We start from the raw sequence: 27,446 nt of genomic DNA, 5'->3' as shown, positions 1-27,446 counted from the left end.
GAAAAAGTCGTAAAATCATTCATATTTTCCAACATCTTCAGCAGATTTCTCTGGAAATAACCCACTGACATTCTTCCTTTGATGACATTGTGTTTTTATAGTATTTCATCACTAGGGTTTAGCACGTGTTTTATATCACAGTGATCATTCCTTGATATTTTTTCTGAAGCAAGGTGCCAGAGGAAAAACTCTTTTCAGTCTAAACCAGTCTGTTTTGTTGTGGTGGGAAAAGGAGTGTGTGTTTACACACCCTTTGTATTTAAATCCCATTTTCTCTAAGCTTTATTTAGTTAGAGGGAGACTGTATTACTTTTTGTAATCAAACCTTACCATTACAGTAACTGTTGTTTTGGAGAAATGTCAGGAAGTGTTTAAAATTTCCACAGGGCCTTAATAATTTAAATGAATTTTTGATGGTAAACAGGCATGAGAATTGCCCAGCGTAATGAAATCACAAAAATACATTAAATATAGAAAAGCATTTTCTTCTCGCATATAGATATTTTGAGCTTGCATGAAATATTAAGCAACCATAAATTATCCCTATATATAGATGTATTTTTTTTTTTTTAGAATCACTGCACGTTGATGGAGGGGTAGAGGAATTGCATTAAGCTTTGCCAGTCCAGGCTGTGTTTCACCCTTCAGTAATCCCTCAGGCAGCTGACACTCTGCAAATTTCAGCAAAACTTAGTAGGGAGACTCTTTATCACAAGAAAATACCATGTTTCCCGGGCATGGATATTTGGGGTTTGTGTTTCCAAGTGGGTTTGGAGGTTTGGGCGACCAAGCCCCTGTCATTCCCATTTTTAATAAAACACTTTTCCTGGTGCCTCCTGGCCCTGGTGGCTTGCAGGGACATTGGCTGGGGAAGGAAGGATCTGTGGAACATGAGCACAGCCCAGGGCGTGATCCTGTTTTTTCTCACTGAGGGCTGCAGCTTTTGCCATATGGAAAGACTATCCCACAGTTAGTGGTTCCCAGGGGAGCAGGGCCAGTCCTGTAAGGAGTCTGGCCATCACACACACTGACCTCACCCTGCATCCTGGCCCTGCATCCCTGCTGTCTGACTGACTTGTTTGCCATGGTCTTCTGCTCTGTTCATCTCCACCACTGCCCTCTAAAAAACTCCCTGAGCGTGTCCCAGCTCGTCCATTCCCTGTGCACCACGGGTGTTTTCGTGGTGTGGGCTACCTCTCCTGAAGCTGAGCTCCTTCCTGGCTGTGCCCTGTCAGTGCTGGGCTTTGCTCATGGTCACAGCCCGGCCAGACCAGGAGAGCCCTGCAGATATCCAAGGACCTGGTGAAGAAGAACAGCCCAGGTCAGGGTGTAAACACAGGTCTGGGCTCCTGTCACAGGTGTCACAATCCGTTCACGAAGGATAATGAATGGCGGCTAAAAATCGTGCTGTGGATGTGTCTGTGTGAGTGTTTAAGAGCATCTAAATAGAAGTTGTTGCAGATTAAACCAGCTTCTCAAATCTGATTGAGACCTGCTGATTGATGATTTTTTGTTCCGTCGTGTATCAACGTCCGGGTTCCACGTTCTTTGTTCAGTAAGTGTTGTAATAAATATTAATGTGTTGCTGCTCTCAAAGTACTTACCGAGATCTTTAAAATTCCTTAAATATGCCCTCAGAGCCTCTTAGGGCAACCAGAATTACCTGTAGCATTTTCCAAAGCAGAATTATCCCGTGATGTTGATTGAGATTGTGCCAGTGCATCTGCCATAAAAACATTAATGTCATGTCTGACTGAGGCACCTTCCATGTTCATCATTTCTGAATCCATTACAAAGACCTTAATGGCAGCTGTATATAAAGACATGCCATAATGACATCTTAAATGCTGTCTTTAAATTCACAGCAATGAAAAGCCTTTTAGGAATACGGTATGACAAAAAAAAAAAAAAAAAAAAAAAAAAAAAAAAAGCAGCAGAGAGCTGACAGCAATTTGTAGGTAATACTCATGGTATGCCTTTTATTTAGTGGGGGTTTAATATTGATTTCAAGGGAAATAAATGGGTCCAGAAAGGTAATAGTGTAAATAGAACTTCGTTCCTAGTGGGTGACATGTGAGACTTCAGTTCAGCTTGCTCGTCTCACAGGAAATACAGGAAAATGCATAGCAGAGTTTGGAACTGTATCAGCTGGTTATACAAAATATAAAAATACACAGTAGAAATAATAGATCTAGAGCTTGTTAAATTTGGGGAAAAAAGAATGTCTGTACATACAAAAAGCACAATATAAATATGCCAAAAAATCACTTCTGCAGGAAAGGTTGTTTGGAAAGGGCACGAGCTTCTCATGGAACAGTCTTTGAGAAGGAAGGAGTTTGAAATAATTCTGTCACTTTTCTGGGCAATAATCTGCTTTGACCAGTCACCACAGTCCCCTCAGTTTGTCTCAAAGTTTGCTAAAGGCAGGGGAAAAAAGGGAGAATAGATATAAAAGAAGGCAGTACAAAATCTCACAGGCTTCACCCCAGATTTTTGATGATCATCACTGAAGTGTGGAGGATGCTGGGGCAAAGCTTGCCTTTGTCATGTTGTCATGTCGAACTTTCTGTTTTTTCACTTCATTTTTCAAGACATTGAATACTTTGGGCAGTGGTTTAATCTTTAATATACTTCAAGTAAAATCTTTTAAAAACCCCAAATCACATTTAATGTCTAAATTTGCTTCCTTAATTAGTTCACAATGTCGACGTCACCTTTGCTCCTGTCAGAAGCTCTGTTTGGGGCATTAATTGGGCTTTTCACTCTCAGGTGTTCTCCATCAGCATTGACTGAAGGGTTGTGGACACACTTTATAATCCTCTGCATGCTGAAGAATCACGTTGGCCATCAGAGTGGCTCGTGGGCCATTAGATCACAGATTTTCTTGTGTCTGAGCCTTGCTCACAGCACTGGCCTTCTCCTTGTGCTTGCCCACCCCAGGAATCACCACTTCCCTTTTACTCTTCTCGACTTTTGTCCTTTGACAATGACATTTTGAGTGACTGGGCTCTGTGTTGTCATTAATTCTGTGTGTTCACATGTAAGGACAGTTTTAAAGTGGCTGGTTTGTGTTCCAGGGCTAAAGCTGTGTGTTGTTATGGAGGGGGCACAGGTCTTGTGTCACTGACTGATTTTAGAGTCGGTTATTTTAAAGCTTTAAATCTGTCTTTTCCTCTAAAAGATGTAGTGCCACATATTTATGTTGCTATTTTATGTCTAAAATAGCACCGCGTATTTATGTTGCTGTAGAAGTAAGTAGCAAAATCCCTTCTGTTCTGAATGTAGTACTTGTTTAAACGTTTTTGTGCTTCCTTATAAATACAGAGTGAAATACAGGCAATCAGAGTTTCTGTTTAAATAGGTTTTTATTTTAGATTTTTCCACCTGAAATGTTTTCTCAACCTAAAGTAGAAATACCTATAATGCAGAAAACTGGAATGTGTAATACAAATGAAAAAATCTTAGGCTTGTAAGTACAACATGATCAAGTTATTGGTAGAGCTTAAAAATTTATCCACCACAAAATGCCATCATTATGAAAACATACATTTTCCAGAGTTATGGCCTCCCTTGAGTTGTATTGATTTCCTCAAAGGTTGTTTAATGGGGAAAGAAATCATTCTTGTGGCAGAGGAGTCTGAGCTCCAGGGCACTGCAGGGGTTTTCCCGAGTGCAGCTCACACTTGGTTTTTAAGGCTGCCTTTGGGCACACAGGGGGAAATCTCTCAGTCCATTCCCTAGGAATCCCATGGGGATTGTAATCAGGGAGACCAGGTAGCGCAAAACGTGCTCGAGCACCAGGGTGACCCGGTGCTTATTGAAAGGAATAAGAAAATAAATTTAACAAGCGATGGAATCACAGAATCATTTATTCATGTTGGAAAATCCCTCCCAGCCCATGGAGCCCCAGCTGTGCCCAATGCCCACCTTGTCCCCAGCCCAGAGCTCTGAGTGCCACCTCCAGGAATTCCTGGACACCCCCAGGGATGGGCACTCCAGCCCTCCCTGGGCACTTCCAAGGCCTGAGCCCCCTTTCCATGGGGAAATTCCTGCTGCACAGGGCTGGGCATTGCCCTGCTCCTGCTGCCACCCCATTCCTGATACAGGTCAGGTGCCACTGACCTTCTGGGCACACTACTGGCTCAGAAAGTCAAAATAAAGCTAAATAAAGTCAAAAGGCTTTGTTGCCTACAGATCTTGCAGTCGCTGCTGTGTATTTCTCCACCCAGGTCACGCTGAGTGAAGAATCACAGGAGTAGCAGCAGCTCTCACTACATGCATGAGGGGTTTGAGACTTACTGTTGGTATTCATGCAGAAGTTGTTTTTTTAAATAGTGGTCATGAACAAATACATTACTTACCTTCACGTTCCAAAGAGCAGCACAGGTGACTGTTACCTGCAGAGGTTGTGGAGTCCCCAGAAGTGTCCCAGGCCAGGTTGGACACTGGGACTTGGAGCAGCCTGGGACAGTGGAAGGTGTCCCTGCCCATGGCAGGGATGGCACTGGATAAGCTTTAAAATCCCTTCCAACTCAAACCATTCCACAATTCTGTGGTTTTATGACTACATAAAGGTTAACAAAATAATCGTTTACTGATTTGAAATCAGTAAATGTTGATTGTTCGTGTTCTTATTTAGGACTGACTTTCAGACCTCAGGCTCCACATCCACACAAGCAGGGGTTAGGGATAATTATGATCTCTGGCATGTGGGGTAACTTTAGAGGTGATCAGTGAAAGCCCTACCACTGCTGGTGCCAGGGCCTGGATCTGCTGGGTGGGCTGAGCCACATCAGCTCAGACACCAGAAAATCCAAGCGGAGCAAAAAATGATGGAATTCCAGGCATGAGGTTTATGCTTTACGAGCCTGGTGAGAAATTACTCTGGGCTCCACTACCTCACATTGAATTGAGACATCACAGCCCAGAAATCTTTTCCAAAGCGGCCTCATGATTTCAGCTCCTCTGTCTGCCTGCTTTGTTGTTCTGTTTACTCAACCTGCGTGGTGCTTCATGCCTCCTGGGAGTTATGTCCAGAAGCCTCCTACCTCCACCCTGGGTGGTACAGATGATCCAAACGGGACATCCCGGGAGCCCAGAGGATGACTCCAGCAAACAGTCACACCCGGGACACTGAGCTCATCCAAACCTTTTCAAACCGCGACCTTTTTGGTGCTGGTGCCTGAGTTTGGATGTGCTTGTGTGCTGGATGACAGTGCATCCAGCCGTGGTGCTCAGAAAATTAGCTTTAATTCAGAGGTTTGAGTAGATTCGAGGGCCAGAGAGGGAGGAAAGATTCATGCAGTAAATCAGGAATTGCAGTGGACTGTTGAAAAGCTGTTGCTGAGCAGCCTAAAACTTGTCCCCAAACAGCCTCTGGCCAAGCCTAAATGCACCAGAGCATCCGAGCCACCAGCTGTGGTGCTGCCTCTGTCAAGCACCCATGGAAAATAAAGCAGGGAAAACAACCTTCATAATTGTTAGGAGATTTTTAGATGTCCAGATTGAAATTGCAAAATGTTGCCTGCCTGATAACACATCAGGGAAGATCTGAGCACATCCCAAAGGTTTCCCTTTGTGCTCCGAGGGAGGTACTAACTTTCAGGGGATAAAGACACTATAAATTTGTAGTATTTTCAAGGAAAATCATAACCTTTAGCAATGCTTGTAAGCAGGATTTTTTTTTAGAATTAAAATACTAAAGTATTTTTGGCAAAACACATTGATGTGGATCAATGAAAATTAATCTCTCATCGGATTACGTGGTTCATTGAAATTTCCCTTTTCAAGGTATTTTGTAAAAGATCTGTTACAGATCCTGGTTTTGATGATTAAAATTAATGAGCTCCCTCAGAATCACTTGGATGTGTGTAAAATGCATTCTTTTTTTATCCTCATGTATTTTGATAGATGGAAAGAGACTTTTTCATGCCTCCTGGCCAAACTTGTTATTTGCTTGTCAAATTTACCCTAATTCCTTTCCCAATGTAGTTTCAAGAAAATGTGAGATGGCAACAGATGAGCACCTGAGTTATCCCAAATAAGTAAGCATTGAGAAGGAAACCTTATGGCAAACAGATTTTGCCATAACTTGATTGGTTTCCCTGCAGGTTTGAAAATGAGGGTGTTTTGTGTGGGGTTCATGGTTTGTTTTGGTTTTTTTGGTTTGTTTGTTTGGTTTTTTTTTTTTTTTTTTTTTTTTTTTAGTAAAAGTGTAAAAGTGTTGTATATCAAAAGCTTTTAGAAAAGGGCGACGTCAGGAAAAGAATAGACTTTGCAAATAGAAAACTGAGTGGTAATACAGCCTAGAAGGGTGAAATGTAAACTTCCTTACTGAGCTGAATACAATTTATAAATTTTGTATGGCTGGAACTAAACTTCTTGCTGGAGTTGTTTTAAAATGTGTCTTCATAAACACTTCCCATGGAGATATTCTTTGAAAAAATAAATGTTAATAACCAGCTGACAGAGAATTTTTATGGAACCTCGGTCTCAACTGCTTCTTAGCCTCAGGGGATTATGGTACAGTAAACCCAAATTTATACACAGAATTAAATATACAGTAGGGCAGGACAAAGGGAAGAGGGAATGGCTTTCACTGTTTTCCTAAAATTAATATAGTGACATATTCCTGTTGCTTTCACCGCAGCAGATGCATGGACTGTAAATACCAGTGTTTAATATCTCTGAGTGATCTGAGTAAATCAATTTCTCATGAAAAATTCTGGGATCTGTGCACACGGGGTAACTTTCAGTGTAGGTAGGAATGGTGTTTCCTCAACTGCCTGTCAGGAATGACTTAATCCTGCCTTGCAGGTACTGCCTCTGCATCCCTGGGATGTGTTAATTTCCATACCCATTCATTTAGAAGGCTCTGCTGAGGCTGTCAGAGAGATGCTAATTATCATCAGCCACGGTGATCCCTGGGGAATTATGCTGGGATTGGGAAGCCACGGAACTGCTGGAGTTACACTGCAGTCAGGGATTAAAGTCATGAGTTCTGCTCCCTCTCTGCTTTTTCCTTTCTCTGGCAGCCTGGGGGACAGCTCTCACAGGCAGTCCTGGTGCTCTCCAGGTGCCTCTCAGCCCATTTTGTCTAATATTGGTGCAGATTTTACGTTAAATCATCAGCTTCATTAAGGAGCAGAACTTGGAAGGCCAGTTGATTAATTCCATGGAGCAGCACATGATGCCTGGATTTGGGCAGAATTCAACCAGGGGGTTCTGCTCTGCCCAGGAGGGCTCTGGGAGGAATTTTGGGGAGCTACAATAGTGTTAATATCTGAACATCTGAACAACTTTTCCTAAGTCATTACTACTCTGATGAAAAAACTGAATTTTCATTCAGAAGAGAAATTAAAATTGTCAGAACTCTGTGCTGGTGTTGATGAAATCTCCAGGAAGATAATTTTAAATAGAGGCTTTTCTTCAGGATAAATGCCTGTGTCCTTAAAAAATATTTCCTATTCTATACCAATCTGGAAAAGCCTTTTCTTTTTTTTTTCATTTTTTCTTTTTTTTTTTTTCTTTTTTTTTTTTAATAACTACAACTTCTTTATTGTGATCAAACTAAATACATTTCATTTACTGGTACAGGCTGAAAATGTGAATGTTCTTTGAATCCATTTAATCGTTTGTTGTATCTTGACTATATAACAGCAAGGTGAGGAGAAGTAATGTCTGTGGCTGAATTTCCTGTAGGTAAAATCCGATGAATTGCAGCTTTTTTCTTGCTTGTGGTCCATCATTCATAATTTGGACATCAAGGTTGTGTATTCCGTCTGTGTGAGGTTAGGTCATTGTAGGCAAACAAAGTCCTCAATTTTGGAAAACTTCTGCTTGCTTTTTGCTTGCTTTGGTCCCTGTTTATATTTTTTATGGCAAAACTAAGATTTTGGTGCTGATTTTAGCCCTTCATTGCTGTCCTGAGAGGATCTGGATCCTGTTTTCTCAGCGACACTGTCAGGAATAATTAGGCAAGTCAGAGCTGTAGGATTTTTCATTAGAGGTGATGGTATACACAAATGAAGATGCACAGAGTTGTTGTTTTTTTTTTTTCCACACTGAAAGGTGGATATGACGGATTGGAAGGTATTTCTTTTTAAACAATTGACTTTTGTATATAAAAATAAAGTAATGCAAAAGTTTATTGTAGAATCTAACAGGACTGCCTGCCTCTAACTACGCTGCAAAAGTTAATTTCTGTAGTTTTAGAGATCCTTATGCTGCATTTCCAAATGTCTTATGAGTCCTGACATTTTTCTGTAGTAAAGGCATCTTCTGTTTCCAGGTCCCCAGCATTGTGGGGCTGCATTGATTTAATTTCACCCTGGCCCTTCCAAACCAATGACAGCTATTTTTAGTTTTCAGTTATTTCCTAGAATACCCTACTGGAAAGCTCCTTTAGCCCACCAAATAATATCCCTCTTCGAAATTACAAAAAAAGAATGCCCCAAACAACAAAAAACCCTCCAACCAGCAGGAGTTTTTATTTAAAGCCTTTAATCTCCTGGGCACAAATAGTACTTGAACCATGATCCCCTTCTTGCTCTCTTATCAATCTTATTTCTTGAATTTACTCACCTGCAGAAAGTATGTTATCTGTTGGGAATATTTTCTTTTCTTAATCAATGTTTGGTGTAGGAGGTTTAATTACTGTTTTCATCCAGCAGTAGTCTTTTCTGTGTTTAAATTGCTACCATTCCTCTCAAAGGTATAACAATCATTCATATTGAATTACATAATATAAAAGTGAGAAATTTAATTTCGTGAGGAGTCAGGGAACTTTCCTTCCTTAAAACGCTGCTTAAATTTGGACAGAAAATATTTTCAGGATGAAAAGCTAGGCTTGTGCCTAAGACTGTCTCTCGTTTTCCAAAAGATTTTTACATTGAGCAATGAATCATATTTTGCTGAAGCTTTCTTTGGCTTTTAGTCAAGGGCTATAAATGAATTCATTAATGGGAATTATTTTTGGGTAGCAGTAGTGGGTGTGTGTTTAAAGTCCAGTGGTGATGCATGGTACTGTGGGAGTCAAGTGTATTCCATCTTTTCTTCAGCAATTCTGAGAGTTTTAGCTTAGAGGAAAGAAACAAAACACAACAAAAATCCCCAAGCCTGTGGTCATCAACCCTCACCCATGAGCCAGTCTGCTGCTCTTTGTGAGATTGAATTCTGGCCTGCCTGAATTCAATCTTTAAGCCTTTCTTTTTGGTATAATTAAAATAAATTAAATTTTTTAGAAAGAGAAGAAAATAAAGTGCTTTTAAAGTGAATTTTAGACAGAGAAGAATTCTGTGTCTAAACAGCAAAAAACTGCTGAGCACAAGGGCTGTGTTCACCAGCACACATTGAACAGGTGAAAACAGAGACATTTCTTTATTATGCTAGAAAAATTTAGGTTTTGTACATGAGGTTCACCTCTGGATCTACTTTTTGGCTGAAATAGAGGGTGTGGGAGGAGAACAGCAGGAAGCAAGGGTAGGAGTTATGATAGTAAAATTATTCCAGTTTGTTTGGTTCTTGACAGCAAACTGTTCTTTGTCCATTCATCACAAAGAGGCCAACTTTGAATAGTGATGTCAAAATATATAAAATAGTGTTCGTGCAAATGTTGGGCACACTGCCCCAGACAGGTGAAGAGTAACTATCACAAATATATTTTCAGCATTAAACCCTGGAAAAGTATGCCTATCTGGTTAAAGTTTAGTATGGAGACTTAGAGCGTCGTTTAACCCTTCTCAGCACTTATTGTAGGAATGTATCTTGTCTGTGCTGGACTTTGGAACTTGTTAATTAGCTTGTGCCTTGGAAATATGTCAGCTAATACCTGTTGTCACCCTGCAAATATCTGCAAGTGTGCTGGTGAATATTTAATATTATTAAATGTTAAGCATGTGCTTCACTGAGGGCAGAGGCTCTAGGGAGCCTCTGATTAATTTATCAGTGTTCTTGGCCAGAAACACATGTTTCTTTGAGAAATGGTGAAAATGCCACTTGTGGGCTGTATGTTACCTCCCTACTTCATTTTCAGTACACATGGATAACAATTGTGAAAGGAATGGGGGAGAAGGACTAGTTATTTACTTTCTGTGAAAAACGTTTGTGTTGAGTCTCAAATTATGGCATCTTTCATCCACGTGAGGATTAAACCACCCTAAAATGCACAGAAATGTAATGAACAGGGAAGTTGCCCTAATAGCTTCAGCCTCATTCACCACATTATTATTGAATATATTCCAGCTGAAATCTGTGCTGTTCTGGATATCGTTGTCTTGGAAATTATAGGTAATTTATGATTTCATTTTGAAAGCAGGCATACCAAATGAAAATACACTGCAGGATGTTGATGGCTGGAATTAAAATGTCTGCGTAACTTCTGAATGCATTAATAAGGTTTTTTTATTTTATTTTATTTTATGGAGGATTTTAGCTTAAGGAAGGATATGTTTGTCTTGACATTTGAGTTTTGAGTAGGTTACTGTGGAAGTGTAGAGGGGTTTGTTGTTTAAGTGTAGATAAAGCATATTTTATGAATTTACGTGGTAATTTAAATAGGTAGATGAACCTGGACAGAGCCTGCTTCACTCAGCTTCAGCAAAGGAGGCAGTGAAAATCCAGGCAGATTGTCCAGTTTAAGGTTGCTGGTCTTTCTGTCCACTGGCTAGAAAGAGGTACAGAGGGAAGATTATCTTTCTAGTCTAAATTCAGTCTTTTTAAACTTGCCTGTATGTCACAAACTTCTCCCAGTTCTGAGGCCACCTTGGGACTTATAGAGATTTTCATGAGAAAGGCGCAGAAAACAAATATTTTTAAGGGTTGTCTTGAAACACTTCAAATGTTAGATTTCTTTTGACCTTGGTTGTTTTTCCTCTTGGCAGCTCTGGAACGAAGGGATTCCTCCCTGCTGGGCAGCCCAGACATTGTGGACCCAGCTCCCAGGAGAAAACGAAGGCAAAGGACAGCAAAACCTACAGGGCCAGGAGCCAAGGTGGCTAATTACGAGGCAGAGCAACCAGCCCAGGAAAAGTAAGCAGGTTTTAAATGTATTGAAACGTTTGTATGCTCACAGACATCACTGGGGTAACCCCAAACCCAGCTTGGCATGGACAAACCCTGGTTGAGGAGGTTCCAATCTCACCGCCCTGAGATTCTGCCTTTGGGATTCCAGTGCAAAGAAATTACATCTTTAACAGATTTTTTTTCTGAACATGAAGTCTCCAGGCAGAAAAAATAGTTCGCTCCTACGACACAAAGGGGGACAGGATTTGTAACAATTTAAAGTATTTTTCTTGTGTCCATTTCAACTTATGGAAGTCTTTACACGTTTTCTGGGAGGTGCTTATAGCTGGGAATAAAGTTCCCTCAGAGCTCTGATGGGATTGGTAGTGTTTCTTCAAAAACCAGGTTTTTTCCCCCTAAATATATGGCAAATTACATTTGAAAACACATATTTTCCATTTTTATCTGTAATAGTCCATGGATTGTAAACTCTTTAAACAGCCATGGACACAAGTAGATTACAAAGACATTTCCCATGATTAGCAAAGATTTCTGTTTAAATCAGCAGGAGAATTATCTCATTTCAAAGTAAAAGTTGTGGTTTGACGCCAGCTAAGAATGTTTGCATTTACAATCCTGTTTTATTAGTTAAAAAATAGCATTTTTTTAGGATGGTGTAGAAATATGTCAGACCTTGCTTTTTTTGCTCAGTGCAATGGAAAATGCACTTTCTGCAAGTTGTATCTGGTCAGTTTGGATTTGGTCAAATTTGGATTTTGACAGCCTGCCTGTGTTTGTCTGAAATTCAGGTTCATTTTATTTAATACTGATTGTTGAAGGAAAACCTGTGGAGGCAAAGTATTGCAAACAAACAGAGGCCTTGGACTGAGTAATTGTCTGTTTATGAATATCTGAGTCCTGTGTGTAGGGGGACAACTAAGAAGATAATGATATTTTTGTTTTAATTCTTTGAAATAAGGCAAATTTTAGTAGAAACAGAGCAGCATTATGATTTTCATATGTGCAAAGAATTTCTACTCTGCTTACAGATTGAGTCAGGGCTGAATCTAAAGAGTAGCTCTTCTTATTGGCTTCAACATAATTAGTTATATTTTGAGAGTGGACATATGGAACATCCATTCTACCAGTCTCTATCTGCATTTTTCTTTTTTGCACTTTATGTGGCAGTGGCAATTCTTGGATTAGACAGGAAGATAGGAAATATCCCCATTTACCTGAAGCATTGCAAAAGCTGAACTGAAATAATTTCCACTTTGCTGGTTATTTTTCTCAACGTCACTGAAGTTTCTGAGCTTCACCTGGAGTCTTTTGCCAGCTGCTAATCAAGTTTTCAGTCAATTTGCTTGGCTAATAATTTTCACTTCTCTTCAGCCTGTCAAAAGTGGGGAGATGTAGAATTAGCACCGTGATCCAGTTCACAAATAAAGGTGTTCTTTTTATGGAGTCATTTGTAATTACTCCAGTAATTTGTGCTGATGGAATGCCAGATCCTTGGTGCTGCAAAGGGCTTTATCTTAAGCTGACAGCACGTTGGGGTCCTGCCCAAAATGTTTTCCAGTATGGTGTCACTGAGCTAAAAGAAAAAAAAAAAAAAAAAAAAAAAAAAGAAAAAAAAAGAATTAAAACTTATTTATCCAGGCAAAGGGATGGCGGTGGGGGGGGGGGGGGAGTTAACTTGGAAATTCCTTCACCTCTGGAAGCGCTCCATCACAAACAGGGAGATGGGGAGCATGTTCTGGGATCAAGTGCCATATTTGATCTGATTCCGTGATCACGTCTGCAAATGCACCAAGGAGTCCTCCCTCCTTCTGGGCTCTCCTGCTCAGACCTGCAGCCAGGGCTGGCTCCTTAATGTAAACACAAATGTGAACGCTTCGAGGCCAAGTCACACAAAAACCTTTCTCCCACAGGTCTTGCTCTGTCCAACAGAGCTTATTTAGGGTTATTTCCCACGTGGAATTTCTGGTGACATCACCAGCGCTCTCCAGGCGAGGGAAGGGCGGCCACAAACCCAACACCACCAGCCTGATGCTGCCCTAAAGCTGCAGCATCCTGAGTTCCGTGGTGCAAGATCCTTAAAAAAAAAATACTTAAAAACACCTTTTCATCAAAGGAAAGCGCCCAAGGTTTTCTTTTCCCTTTGCCTTTCAGGTTGTTTCCTGACGAGGCAAGGTTTTTCAGGGTTATGACATAAGTTGTGTCTTAACTTTTAAGAAAAGTTGTGTCTTAACTTTCATATACTTCTCATAAGACTTCACAGTATGCTAAGAAAGTAGCATTTATCTTAAACTCAAGAGCATCTACAGTAAATACTAAGTCATCAAAACCTAAAGGATTCTATTTCTGCAAATATTTTAGATTTATGGATGTTGAGGCTAGTTGTGTGGCAATTCTCTGCTCCTTGGAATGAAAATATATTCTTGGATATGACCAAAAATACTCAGAAGAATGCAAATAAAAATCTGTTTGACACAGAAATTGGAGCAAAAGGAGTGCTGCCTTTCTCATGCTTTGTGTGTGGGTGCAGTGGCAGGAAAAGGACTTCAACTGTATTTATCCATATAGACATCTAGTATTACTGTGGCAATTTATTCAAGGGCTAAATCAACATTTTTAATGAAACTTGGCAATGTGCTTTGGATAATATTAAGCTTAGTGAAAGTAGCCATGATAGCAGCAAGGAACTGAACTAGGATTTGTGGAACAAGGTCACTAAATGAACTGTTTAATTATTTGCTGAAATAAAGATGTACTTTAGGATAAAGTAGAAATTTACAATAATTAGTGGGTTAGCCAACTGCCAAGAATGAGGTTTATCCAGCTCCCTAGCAGGTTGTTCTTAAATCAGAGATATCCACTGGAAGGAATTGCTTCTTTGGGCAGAAAGATGTTACTTTTAGTTAATAACAGCTGACCTATGACTCTTAATATACACATTTTAAAAATATTTAAAGACTAAAAGTAGATCTTACTTTTCAAAACGCAATTGAGCCGGGAAGTAAAATAAAATTATTCTGATTCCAGTACACCATGATGGTCTTGGTGCAGCTTTAACTGTAACTTAATATCTGGCAATTTCCTAAGGTGCAAGGCAGAGATAATATATAAGTCAACTTAAGATGCAAATTCTGCTTTTCACAATTTGCATTTTGTAATTGGAGGAGAAAAAAAAAAATTAATAAGAGCATTCCCAATCCACAGTTAGAAGTTATGCTTATTGAGGCATTGCCCAAATCTCTTTGGGGGCTGCATATGAATGGCACTATTAGCTGTGTGGAATATGCATTTAATATAAAGGCTTAGCTGCATGGCCTGTCAGCATGAATCCTGTAAATAACTGGATGTTTCTATAATATTTTCACTTTAAAAGTCCTGGAATCTACTTGAGAGCAGATGATGGCAAAATGTTTAGTATCATTTTAAAAATGAAGCGTAGTCATTGAACAAAACCTGCAGTCACAGACTACAGTGGAACAGAGATGGAGTCTCTGTAGCTAAAATAAAAATAAATCAGAAAAGGCTTCCATTTCTAGTGCAACTTACTCCTTTCCACTTTGATTTATCAAAATTGAGGGGTTTTTTAAATGACTTAAGAGAAACAAAACCTTTTTATTTCTGTCTTTCATTTTTGGCTAATAAAGGATCTTTTATGGTCCTCATTCACACATGCGTTTCCTAGGAGAAAGGCTTTGCTGGATAAGGCTCAAAATATCTATAAGTTACTCTGTATATTTCAAAATATAATCCATTCCTGCTGCTCAAGGGTTTTCATAATTTCTGTGCTATTTCATGCATGCCTGCCATTGAGTGGATGTACAATTACAGAAGTGGTTTGGGGAAAGGCATCTTAAATACAGGAAAAACATTCTTATGGATGCAAATACGCTGGATTCTCCTGAGAATAAGACTAGAAAAATAATTTTTAAAAAAAGTTATTACAGAGGAAGTGATCCATAATTCTTAGAAGCAAGTGTTAAGAGGTACTCTTAATCCAACAGACTGAGAAGTTACATGTATTTTTTTTTCTTTTTTTTTTAAATGAAGAATTCTCTGTTTGCACCGAGCACTGTGACTCTGACTTATTAGTTAACTTGCGTGCCAAAAATTTTACTTTATTTCAGTTTCATAAGTCTAGTTTAGCACATTTGATGTCACTGTTACTGCCTTTTTCTTCTTGGTTTTTTTTTTTTTTTTTCAATTGAAATTCGACTTTTGCTGGCTTGGTACCTCTTGCTTGAGTGATAAAATGGAGTGACTGTCAGAATCAGGCCTAAATTTAAATTGAAGGAAAGAGATACCTTACCCCACTGCGTTTGGCTTTGCTGAAATTTCGAGGAGCAGGTCAACTTGATGGGATCTTTGCCACCAGTAATTAAATTATTTACTTTTTTACACATAATCCCTGCTACTTCAGCGAGCTCTAAAAGGGTTCAAGATATTTTTAGGAGCTCTCAGAAGCACCCAAGCAAACCAGAGAAACATAATCAGGTTTCTGAGAGTGTGTTTGAAGGTCCCAGGAGCTGCCAGGAGGAGGCTTGTGCCACCTGCCTTGACACCCCGTGCTCCATCAGAGGCCAAGTGGGGAATGTAATATTTATTTTAAACACGATTGTTATGATGCCCACACTCGCTGTTTGTTCTTGACTTCAGGGCCTGATTAAACTTAGTCATGTGTGTAATTGTGGGCAGAATGAGCTGCTGCATGGTTTTTACTTGTTAATGATAAATGTGGATTTTTTTTTCTTTTTTTTTTTTTTTTTTGGCCAGTGTTCATGCTCTCCTCCCTTTCTGTATCTTCAAATGTTTTTTTTCGAGTCTTCGCAGGTATACGTAATTTATTAGGAAAGAAATCCTTTAGCATTCTATCCCAATACTGTAATAAGCTGGACTTGTCTTTCTTTTGATGAACTTCCACCCCCTTAAAAGCACTCGGAGCCTGTGGTGAGCCCAGGGCTCCCTGGGGATCCTCCCTCTGCATTTGTTTAATTCACTGCTTGCGGTTCACATTTTTGGAGCTCTAATGCAAAGTTTATTTAAAGTGTGGTCTGCCACCACCAGTGACTCAGGTAGGAGAAACCACAGATCTGCCCTGCAATCTGGCATTCTCAGAGGGTGACAGAAAACCAGACTTTGGGTTTTCTGTCTCACACAACAGCTCCTTCTTCTCGTAAAAGTTCAACCAGGCAAAAAATTGGGTTCTGCTGAAAATGACACCAGAACCTTCCAGAGGGAGTGTGAAGTTCACACCACAGTTACCCCTTTTTAGGGAAAGCTGTACTTAAGAGCTCGTGATGACATGTCACTTTTGTATTCTCCTAAGTGCATTTATTTAATACAATAGGAGAGAACTTCCCTGGACTGGCAAACACGGTGATCACTGTGATCTTTCAGTCAGTCACTGCAGTGAATGTGTACAGCAATGAGAAGCTCATTCTGGCCATCATTAATTTATGGAATGCAATGTCTAGAAAGTTTTTGAAGATTACTTGTTCAGGCTGAAATGTAAACAGCTTAAGAAATCTCTTAGAAGTGGATGGTTGGGTTATATGAGCCTTTAATGTGAGTATTACACCAAAAAAATTTAAATAGTGAGTTAAAGCATCTTTGTGATTCATACATGCTTAGCATTATCTTGTGCTTTTGGTTTTCTTTCCTTTCTTTCTTTCTTTCTTCTTTCTTTCTTTCTTTCTTTCTTTCTTTTCTTTCTTTTCTTTCTTTTCTTTCTTTTCTTTCTTTCTTTCCTTTCTTTCTTTCTTTCTTTCTTTCTTTCTTTCTTTCTTTCTTTCTTTCCTTCTTTTTCCCTCTCTTTTTCTCTATTTCTCTCTCTTGCTCTCTCTCTTTCTCTCCTTCTCTCTTTCTCTTTCTCTCTCTTTCTCTCTTTCTTTCTTTTCCCTTCCCCTGACTTCCCCCTTTTCCCATCTGTTTGTGCTCCACTCTCCCCTGCTCCCCTCCTTTGCCATGACACTGGCAGCAGCAGTGTGCCATCACTCACACCAGTTTTGCCCCAGAGCAAAAAAAACCCAAAAAAAACAAAACAAAACAATAAAGCCTTTGATTATACTATTGCAAAAACTGTATAAGACATTAATCATTGGGGGGAAAACAGTGGTAACAAAAAATCTAGAGTAATTCTTCATTTCAGCTCGAATGAATAAAGCAGAAATAAATGCAACAAAGCACAGCTGGTTTTCTCCTGGTGGTGCTACCTGTGCAGTGTCTTTATATAACTGAACAGTAGATGATAATTAGGCTTCCACCATCCACGTGGGAAGGAGTTGGGATCCACCATCACCGTTTCTCCCAGCTCCCCAGGGAAGGGTGGGATAACGTGAAGGCTGAAGGCCCAGGGCAGGAAAAAAATGAGCGTTGTCTGCTGACCTCAGAGGCTGCCATTTCTCCTGGGAAAAGCCTCTCAGCTCTCCAGTTTGGAGCACATCTCACAGGTTTTTGTCACTGGTAACAGCCCAATAATTGACTGCTGATGGAGGAGTTATTACTCAGTAAGGCTGACAGGACTCTACCCTCTGCTGTCTCAGGGCATGTTCCTTAGGTCAGGGTTTTATTGCTGTGACAAATCTGGTGAGATATGTGTCTCCAATGATTCATCTATAATGCATTTCACTGAAAAGCTTCCAGAAAATTTATTTCGTATTTCAGGCTGTGAGATTGCAAGAGAAGAGCTTAAAAAATGGGAATGATGCCTTCTTCCTCCATTACCTTTCTGGTAAACGTTTTTGGTGCTTTTCAACCTTGCCTTTGCAACAGAGGTTTTAACTGGAGTTGTGTTTTCCCTGAGTTTTTTAAGCCCCTCTTAGGTAGTTTGTGGGTTGGAGTAATTTAATTTATCACACTATGCGTTAGTTTTGTTAAATACTGAGCACCCCAATGGGGTGTTTTAATGTGGGAGGCCAAAGAATTTCTCCTCAGAGGTAAATTACACTAAGAAGGAGGGAAGATTGTGTGTGGTTGAGGTAACCAGCAGTACTGGAACAGTTGTTGTCTTTTGAAGTAGACCATGCTGCAACATTTTCAGCCTTTGAGGGTAAAGGGTGGGAAGCTAAGGAAAGGAGACTGTGTTAAAAGCAACAAAGAAGGCAGTATTTGAAATTCCATATGCATCCGTGTGATGAGGGTGCAGGAGCAAACGTGCACTTTCTGTGTGAGCGCTTCTGCAAAGGGCTCTTGATGGTGCCATTAAACCTCAAATTCCCAAAGCAGCTTTTCAGGCAGGATTATTTTCACATTATTTGTCATAGGAAGGAGCAGGTAACGTAGGGGCCTGAGATTTTGATCAGGTGCTGGCAGGAGATTGAGGTTAGGCTGGTGGGAAGCCCAGGTAACACCTCAGCCCTGGTGTCAAAAGTAGCATGGCAGAGAATAAGAGGATAGCTTGGCTCTATTAATGACATAAAGCTGCCTCAAATACCTGTTTCTGTTGTCCTTTGGACTGGACATGAATTTAAGTCTTCTTTACTGCACTGAATTGGAGTATTCTGTATTGCACAGCTGTCTGGGAAGGCCAGTAATCCCTTAAATCATAATGGACCCCAGGAAACCTTCTGGAGAAAATCCTGTGCACAGAAATACACCAAAGCTCATGATCATGATCTGAGAAAGGATTTCACAAGCTCTTGCAAATGCTGATTGCTCTGCTGAGGTGATTGCTCAGTTCAGTGCACTTTTCAAAATTCAGATTTGCTGCATGAAACTATTAATCTTCCTATTTTTATTTCTCTCCATCCTTTTTTCTCTACTTAACTTTTTACCATTTTTTTTCCCAGAAATGTCTCACCTCAGCAAAGCAGGGCTAAAAAGCTACCATTTATATTTAGCAAGACTTTCTTGAATTTCTTTATGCTAAAATAAGTGCTTAATCCTCTACTTAAAATCCAGAGAACTAAATGCATGGGAATTATTTTTCCAGTGGTGACTTTACTCCTCAAGCAGTGGTGGATGTGTCTAGATTGTCTGCTTTTCTTCACCTGCCTAATTCCACTGATTACTGTTGATTGTGAAGACCTGGGTCCAGCCAATGAGAAATATTTTATGAGATTTGGGTGTCCTTCTAGGCCTCTTGTGTGTGATGCATAAGGATGCTGCTGAAACTGAAAAGGATACAGATTTTCTGTTCCAGAATGCTTGAATTCTGGTGCAAAACCAGAGGAAAAGGGGGAAAAGGGCTTATTTTAATGCTGTTGCTGCCTCAGAATGGCTTGGAGAAGGATCAGGAGGAGGTCTGGAGCACAGAAAAGGGTGAGAGGTGGCACTGGACACGTCTGTGAGCAGAGACAGGAGAGGGAATGTGGTGAGAGGCACTGATGGTGCATTTGTTTTCCTGTTTACCATGCATCTATGTCTCCCCAAAAGCAGTAAATCAAGCCCTTGACATCCATGGCAATGAATTTCCAGAGATATTTAGAGCATCCCCAGATCTGCTCGCAGTGGGTAAATATTCACAAATTTATACTCTGTGACTAATACATACGCTCTGAGCAAAATGCACTTCCATGGTCGGGTGAGGGGACTCATCTGTTTCTGTCAGCCTGTGTCAGAATTCCTGTGGCATTAATCAGGACCCCTTCCTGATGAGTTCTGCCATCTGTGGCAGGGCACAGAGCACATACTCATGCATCGGTCCAAAAACTTTGAGAATTAGAGTTGCACAAATCAGGTCTCTCCTAAAATTATTTGACTACTTTTCACTCTCCTTGAGCATAAATAAAAAAATGTCCTTATTAGAAGCTGCAGGAGGTGCAGAATTAGATTAATATGAGCCTTGTTAACACAGAATATTGCTGACACACTCCCTTGATTGCTTAATAACACTTAAAATAATTCCTTACTTTATTCATCTGTCAAACCATTCATAACAATTGTCAAGTAGCTGTTGCATCACTCAAGCTTGAACATACAACCAGCAATTAGAAAGCTAATTACATGCTTGTGTTTTCCTCACACAGTTTTTTGCATATCAGCTGTTGTAAGTGGACTGGGTGTAAAACTGAGGGAAAATGGTCAAATTTCAAAAATGATCAGCAACAGAGTCAGTGTTGTAATGAATCCTAAATAGCAGAAGTGAGATAAAATGAAAGGCTCTTTTCAAAATTGTTTTGATGATTCAAAGTACTGAGGTAAATTAAAATCTAACAGTCATGTAGCCACTGGCATCAGTGTTTCATCTTGTACATTTAGAATAAGCACAGTAATAATGACTGAAACTGAGGAAATGGGAAAAATGTGCCAGAAAACTCCACTGTTTGGTGAGGGTGAGTTTCATTCTAGGTCTCATGCCAGAAGGAGATGAGATTGCTCATGTGCTTCTTTAAAAGGTGTTAATTATTCAAGAGCATAGAAATAAATATTTTATATTCCACTTATATAGATCCCCCAAGGAGTATTTGACATCAAAGTAAGAGACCTGTCTGTTAAGTTAAAAAATTGTACCTCTGGCCTTGTGTTTATCTGGAAAAGATAAAGAAGGTATTTAACTTGAGAAAATAATTTATGAGAGGGTTGTTGAAAAAGGTGCAAATTGTATAAAAAGGTTGAAAGAAATTTGTTTTATGTTGTAGAAGCTCACAGAGATTTGATTTTCTACAGACATCACAGAACACAGAGAATGTTCACTGAATTTAGCAGGAGTCTGAAAATTATTACTTTTTTGTTTTTTTTAACATATTGGTAAGTTTTCCACATAATAATTAAAATCACCAGGTTCTGAGCTATGATTTGACCGCAGGAATAAACTTTCATCAACACCTAGTTCATACTGTGATCTTCCCCACTCCCCAGATTCCTGAACAACTGGATAAAATATTTTCACAGGGGTTATTTTTTGTTCAGAGAGGAAAATGGTTCATTACTCATCACTTCAATGTTCTGCCACAACTGGCTAAACACTGAAGTTGCAGAAGTGTAAAACTGGAGTAAAGTGGTGATAAATCATTTGGTTTCTGCTGGGGATGTGAACCATCCAGAGAGTTACTGCTTTAGTCCCTCTGGAGCTGATCCTTGGGTAAGTACTGAACTACCTGAACAAAATTCCGCTTTTATTAAGCTATCCTGGCAAAATACATACTTTTATAAAGAAAACCTTAAATCCTTTAGGCTAAAACTCACCCCTGAATAGGAAAACATTTCTCCAAGGAGTGAACCTCCTGGATTTGCTGTATGTCACAAATACAAAATTATTTTTCCGTTCAAGTGCTGTGTCAGTGTCAAGCTGTTCTGGAACACCAGGTTAGGAAAAACATACCTTGATATTAAAACTCCTCTCTAGTTGTATATCTGTGTAGCTACAGCATTGACTAAAAATGTTTAATGAAAAAAAAGAAAACAAAACAAACAGATTATACCCAGTTGTGTTGATAAAACTGCTCAGAACCTGAGCAAGTGTTTCAGTTGAAGTAAAAACAGATTTGAAGACACAAAACAGAAGATGTCCAAATAAAAATAAAACATTGTCAGGATGTGATGAGTTGCCTGTTGACTCTTTAAGTGATTCAAAATACTTTGTGAGCTCCAAAGGTTTTAAAAGAGGCAAAACCATCAAAATTTTTATCAATGTTACTAAGAGCTGTCCTGGAGCAAAATGTGTAAGCAAAATGTCCAAATAAAATATCCAAACCGGTATCCCCCAGCCAGTGATGGTGGCAAGGGAGAGAAGCAGGAGGGCAGGAGAGCAAAGCTTCTTTTTTTTACAGACACATGAAGTCAGTGCAACTTCCCTTTGAGGTGAGTGTTGTCCTTCCCAAATCTGGGAACACCTGGGGTTGTTTGGGACAACAAAGCTCTGGGGCAGGTGGTGGCTGGCATGGCTAAACAGAGGGAATAACACAGCAGGAGGTTTGGGAAAACCATGTCAAGGCACTGGAACAAGCAGGCATGGGATTGCAAGGGCTGGAGGGTTTGGGGTGAGGTGAAATTCAATTTTAGAGGGATATGGTGTTGCTCAAGCGAGTCTTTATCCACTCTTTGGTGTGAGACCTCTCGGGCTCCTGTTTGCCTTGCCACTTTCTGCCCTCCAGCACGACACTTGAGAGGCACAGAACTGACGGCCTCCTGCATGGCTGGTATGCATTTACACCTTTTCTGCTCTAACTGACACCAAACCAACCATCACATCTGCGGGCAGGAGGAGGAATGCTCGTCAGGCTGTTTACTCAGCGTGACTGGGTGCAGGATGCTGCCAGAGACCACAATCCTCCCTTCACAGCTTCTCTCATGCACCGATTTGCAAGGTTGAGATGTTCCTGATGCTGTTATAACCTTTCCTTGGGCTAGATTTACAGAAAAAAAAGCCAGTTTTTCGTGTCACCCTCAGGCAGTGTCAGCCAGACACTCCCCTTCTTCATGGTTTTGTTCACACCACTCCCGGCTCTGCACCAACTCCTGTTTCTTGACGTGTTCACATTTTGCCCAGCTAAAAACACAGATTTGCTGCTTCTGACTTTTCTGTTGCTGAGGTCCCTTTGAAAAACCAGCCCACAACTGGGTAAATCACATTGAATATGGTGGCATATGTAATTTTCAGACACCACTTGAGTTTCATGATGCGTCAACCAAAATGCGTATTTCTGTTCCAAAGAGAAAAATGCAAGTGAAAGGAAAAAAAATAATTTGAGGGAAATTTGTATTAGTAAAGTTCATTACTGACATGACAGGTAGTAAATAGGTGTGGATGTTGTTGGACAGGGGAGTATGTAGGTCCTATCCAAGCCTTTCAAATTGCTTGAATCACCCTGAATCTAATCTGGCTATTCATATTTTTGGTTCTCATCTTCACTTTTTTTTTTTTTTTTAAACCAGGCATTCCTGTCTTCAGTAGTATTTAGTGTTTATTTCTAAGCATTTGCTTGATATTTAATTAAAGGCCATTACCTTGGCATCAGAAAATTGAGTCTCAGTTAGGGCTTCCAGATCATTAACCTCAAAACTTCTGTCACACCTGAAATTGCTGTTCCTTAGCAGGGCACCAACATTCCAAATGTAATTGAGTTCTCTGCTTTTACATATATTTCTTGGCTGAGTCATGTTGACAAGCGCTTTTCATCTTGAAAACTTTCCAGTTGTTAAGACTTAGCCAATTTGACGTGGAATTCAGAAAATGAATCCAGGTAGAGCCCAGTGCTGCCTGCATAAAGGTGCACCTGTGTGGAGGTTTACCTGCCACCACCTGACGTCTCCAAATATTATTCTTCCATTGTATGTTCTCACAAAAGTAGGTTTTCTCATCTAACAATGTCTCCATTGTCCCCTGGAGCAAAAACGTGACTGCCTTAATGTAGGTGAGGAAAAGAGGAAGAAAAGAGAAATCAGATTGTTTCTCCTGAGCAATTCCACCTAAACATTTAGCTGATGGAAACAGAAAAGTAGGGTCCACAGCTGTAGGGTTTTTTTTTTTTTCTCTTGAGGTAGCTCATAACCTTGGCAGTAGCATCCTGGAATGGGTTTGGGAATCCTTGTGTGGTGTCTAATTCAGGTAATTCCCTCACCCCAGGCTTGGGTCTGGTCCTGTCTGGCAGAGGTACCAGCCTCAGGGTGCTGCAGGACACAACAATTCCATACATTAAATTACAGGATATTGGCCTCAGTGCTGGTTGTGTCAAAACAGCACTGAACTACAGAATTCCAAACGAATAGTGGGGATTATTTATAAACTATGGCAAAACCTACAGTCCTGAAAGCCTGGTGCTCTTCCTACTTAAAGACTCTGTAGAGTAGGAGCTAATTAAGGACAAGAGGGTGACAGGACATAATCAGGGTCCTCAGTCTTTAATAATTCCTTACAGAGACATTATTAACATGTCAGCTCCTCATTTGTGTTATTGTGCATCTGTTAATGGAGAAAGATTGGCAGGTCTTAGATGAGAAGGTAGATTGTGGGGTTTTGTTTTCTTTTGTTTTGATGGGGTTTGTCTTCCAAAGACAGTTTTGCACTATGCAAAATTAATTTCCAGTGAGCCAAGGAAGTAATCAGTGCTGTAGGACAGGATATTACAGGGATATAATTGAAAAATTAAACTTTTATTATAAATGTGCAAGCAAGACACCTCCGTAGACTTCTGTCTTTTTCTTCTCAGCAGCAGGAAAATTTTAATATATACTGTTTTATTCTCCTTCCTTATTTTACCTTGTTTTCAATGTGGTGCTATATATATTTTCTCATTTTCCATCTTTCAGCAAAATTAGTTTTCCTGCCACTAACCAAGCTGTCAGATAAATGATAATAAAATGTATTTATTAACCTGAAAAAGAAACCAAAGGAGTAATCCATATTACAGTAGACAGTACCAATTCCATATTCCATCTGTATATGAAGCTTATGTGAGAATTCCTTGATAATGCCAACTCTGAAGCTACTGTTTTTTATTTTATTTTCCTTGATTTCATAAGAATTTTGCTGTTGATATTACTGCACACAAATGAAATGAAATAGTGCAAGGCTTCTCCACTGGGCAAGTACTGAAGAAAAAAAAATGTAATATGTTGACAATAAAAACCTTTTTAATTAGATAAATAAGACAAGCTCCTGGATGAATGATGACTGATAGGTGATAAAGCTTTCTGGTGTTTAATTATAGATGAACTGACACCATGAGGATAGAGCAGATGTGTGAGAAGGGCTTAGGCAGCAGCTTCAGTTTTATTAAAAAGCACTTCAGAAGAAAACTTAATTATACACAGGCAGTGGATGGATATAGACAGGGGACTGAAAAATTCGTGGTCTGTTGAGAGATGGCATTAAGCAAAGTGGCAGGAGGGGCAGAGGTTTGGAGCCTGATGGTTTTCTGCTCCTTTCCTGGAGCTCAGGATGGACCTCTCCATCCCTCTGTTCCTGGCACACCTCCCAAAACAAGGCTGTCAATGTTCCACCTCTCCAGGAGGTTCCCAAAGTCACAATTCGTGACAAAGTTTGAGAGGTGTCCACCTTGTGCAACCTCATTGCTTTCTGGTGCTGTGAAGAGAGGAGGAATATCAGCCCAGCCTCCTTTTACTCAGCAGAATTCCTTCTTCTTCCTGACTGTCCCAGGCAGTAGAAACCATTCTGTATCAGCTGCAGGCTGTCCTCTGGAGTTCTGTGGAGGGCAGGATGACGAGCTCTGTCTGGTTGAAGGAAACCAAGGAATGAGGAGTGAGCTGAGCTGTGGCTTGATATTCTCCCTGCTTGCCCAGGTCAAGTCGAGCTTGGATGATTTTTGGGGGTCAGTGGCAACTCTGGGCTGAGAAGGTCGGGGCTGTTCAGCCAAATTTGTGTGGAGACCTCACAGCCCCTTCCAGGACCTGGAGGGGCTGCAGGGAAGCTGGAGAGGGGACTCTTCATCTGGAACTGGAGGGACAGGACCAGGGAGAATAGGTGCAAACTGCCACAGGGCAGGGCTGGATGGGACATTGGCAGTCAGGAATTGTTCCCTGGCAGGGTGGGCAGGCCCTGGCACAGCTGGGGCTGCCCCTGGATCCCTGGCAGTGCCCAGGGCCAGGCTGGACACTTGGAACAGCCTGGGACAGTGGGAGGTGTCCCTGCCCGTGGAACACGCGTCCCAGCAGGAACTGTGTGGGTTTTTAGGTCTCTTCCTGCCCAGATCATTCTGGGAGTCTTTGATTCTATGAACTGTAGGGAAATAATCCACTCCATCTTTTGTGTCTTTACCTTTGGCCAGTCAAACCCTCCAACTGAAAATAAAAAACTCTGCTAGATTACTTCTTAATTCTGAATTAAAATTTATTTTTAAACTGTGAAGCTGTCACTGGAATATTTATGCATTTTCTTTTTTGGCTCATAATCTATTAATTAACAGTGTGCACTTTGAAACAGACACTTTTTTCTTGATTTTCTATTTTAATCCTTATCTCTTCTTCCTCATACCTCCAGCCTGCTGAGCACACCCACTGCTTCCCCCTGAAGCTAATGTGAGAATTTAAATTTCAAATTACTGACAGAAGTGGATTGCTGTTCAAACAAGGCATCTCAATGTTCTCAAACACCTTGATGAATTATGCATTCAGAGGGCGTTTGATCAATGAAATCTTTAGTGTGTTTTTATTTATAGTCTCCTTCCTATCGGTGAAGTTGCCTTCTACTTAATTTCCGAAGCCCAGTCTGACAATTGCTGTGGTGTTGCAGGTATTTTATACACTTCCCTCTGAAATACAAAGAGCAGATTAATAAACATTGCATGCATGACGTGTGGTCCCTAGACTTATTAATCAACATGGAAGGTTAACTGCTTGCATTCAGAAGCATTCAGAAAAACACAGATATTTTCCCTGAAAGGCACTGAAGATGCCTTTGATTTTATTTTATTATTTATTCAAGTACTCTCTACAACTAATGATGATATTAAATGATGGAAAGCTATTTTAAAGGTGTCTTTATAGCTTTAACCAGAAAGATAGATTTCTTATGCATCCATTTGATGTTTTAGTAATTAAAAAAACCATCATATGCAGCTCATTATCTCAATAAATGTATACTTAACAGAGCTCTAAGCATAAGAGAATGAGTCTGTAGAAAGGGGATCACTTGGATTAGAAAAAAAAGTTCTTTTTAATGGACACATGATCAATATAGTGTGATTAAATGGATGAGTATAGATAGCTACTGAGTCTGAAATAAATATTTTTAGATGTATGGGCCCAGCCTCCACATTTAGTCTCATCAATTGTAAAAATCATGTGGAAGTGGGATGCTTTTTTAGCCTGTGAATGGTTTGTTTATACACTCATCAGTCAGTAGCTATTGCAGAGGGCTCACCTGCCAGAGTCCTTCCACAGGCCCTCCAATTTCCTGCTTTTTTAATCACCCCGTGTCACTGTGTGTGTGCCTTCCTGAGGATTTCAGTCAGAAAGCAGGTGAGCCTAAAAACACTACTTGTGGCAGACTAAATTCCCTGATATTTCAGCAGGCAGCACCCTAGGCACATGGAGCTGCTGTATTTTCACTTTTGTGGGCTGAAATTTAAATTTCCTATTGTACATTCCTGAGGGCTCACTTTTGGCAGGTGGCTGGGCTGTGTAAGAAGACATCCGACCAAAACTGTAAGTTAGCAGTTCTTGGATAACCTGCAGGGATTCTGTAAAGATCTTCTTTGGCTGGGAATCACAGAATATCCTGAGCTGGAAGGGACCCATCAGGGTCATCCAGTCCAACCCCTGGCCCTGCACAGACCCCCCCAAAAATCCCACCTTGTGCCTGGGAGTGTTGTGCAAACACTCCTGGAGCTCTGGCAGCCTTTGTCCCATTCCAATTCTAGGCAAAATTGCATCTGTATTTCTTTTAAGTAGCATTTTTTTTTTTTTTTTTTTTTTTTTTTTTTTTTTTTTTTTTTTTTGGGAAATAAAAAAAGGCATTTTGTTCTCCAGCATGAAAGAGTAATGATGGAAAATGGAATTACTGATCTCCCTTCCTGTGGTCACAGCAATGA

The 27,446-nt window shown here is 40.2% G+C and overlaps 1 protein-coding gene across 4 annotated transcripts in view; it reads left to right on the top strand.

Annotated features, from left to right (window-relative positions):
* XRCC4 (X-ray repair cross complementing 4) overlaps positions 1-27,446 on the top strand; it is a 143,177-nt gene that overhangs the window by 76,811 nt on the left and 38,920 nt on the right. For 3 of the 4 annotated variants that reach the window (XR_008428739.1, XM_053932630.1, XM_053932631.1), the window contains exon 7: positions 10,881-11,028. Coding sequence is in view for 3 of the 4 variants with exons in the window: in XM_053932630.1 (XP_053788605.1) it covers positions 10,881-11,028 (148 nt within the window). In the remaining variant the exon portion in view is untranslated. Of the gene's footprint in view, positions 1-10,880; positions 11,029-12,189; positions 12,525-27,446 lie in introns of those variants that run through there. The other variant, XM_053932632.1, reaches the window with a different exon arrangement.

Source organism: Vidua chalybeata, chromosome Z (genome assembly GCF_026979565.1).
Source record: "Vidua chalybeata isolate OUT-0048 chromosome Z, bVidCha1 merged haplotype, whole genome shotgun sequence".
Classification (NCBI taxonomy): Eukaryota; Metazoa; Chordata; class Aves; order Passeriformes; family Viduidae; genus Vidua; species Vidua chalybeata.
Note: the sequence above shows the minus strand (reverse complement) of the source record. Positions and strands in the feature narration are given on the sequence as shown.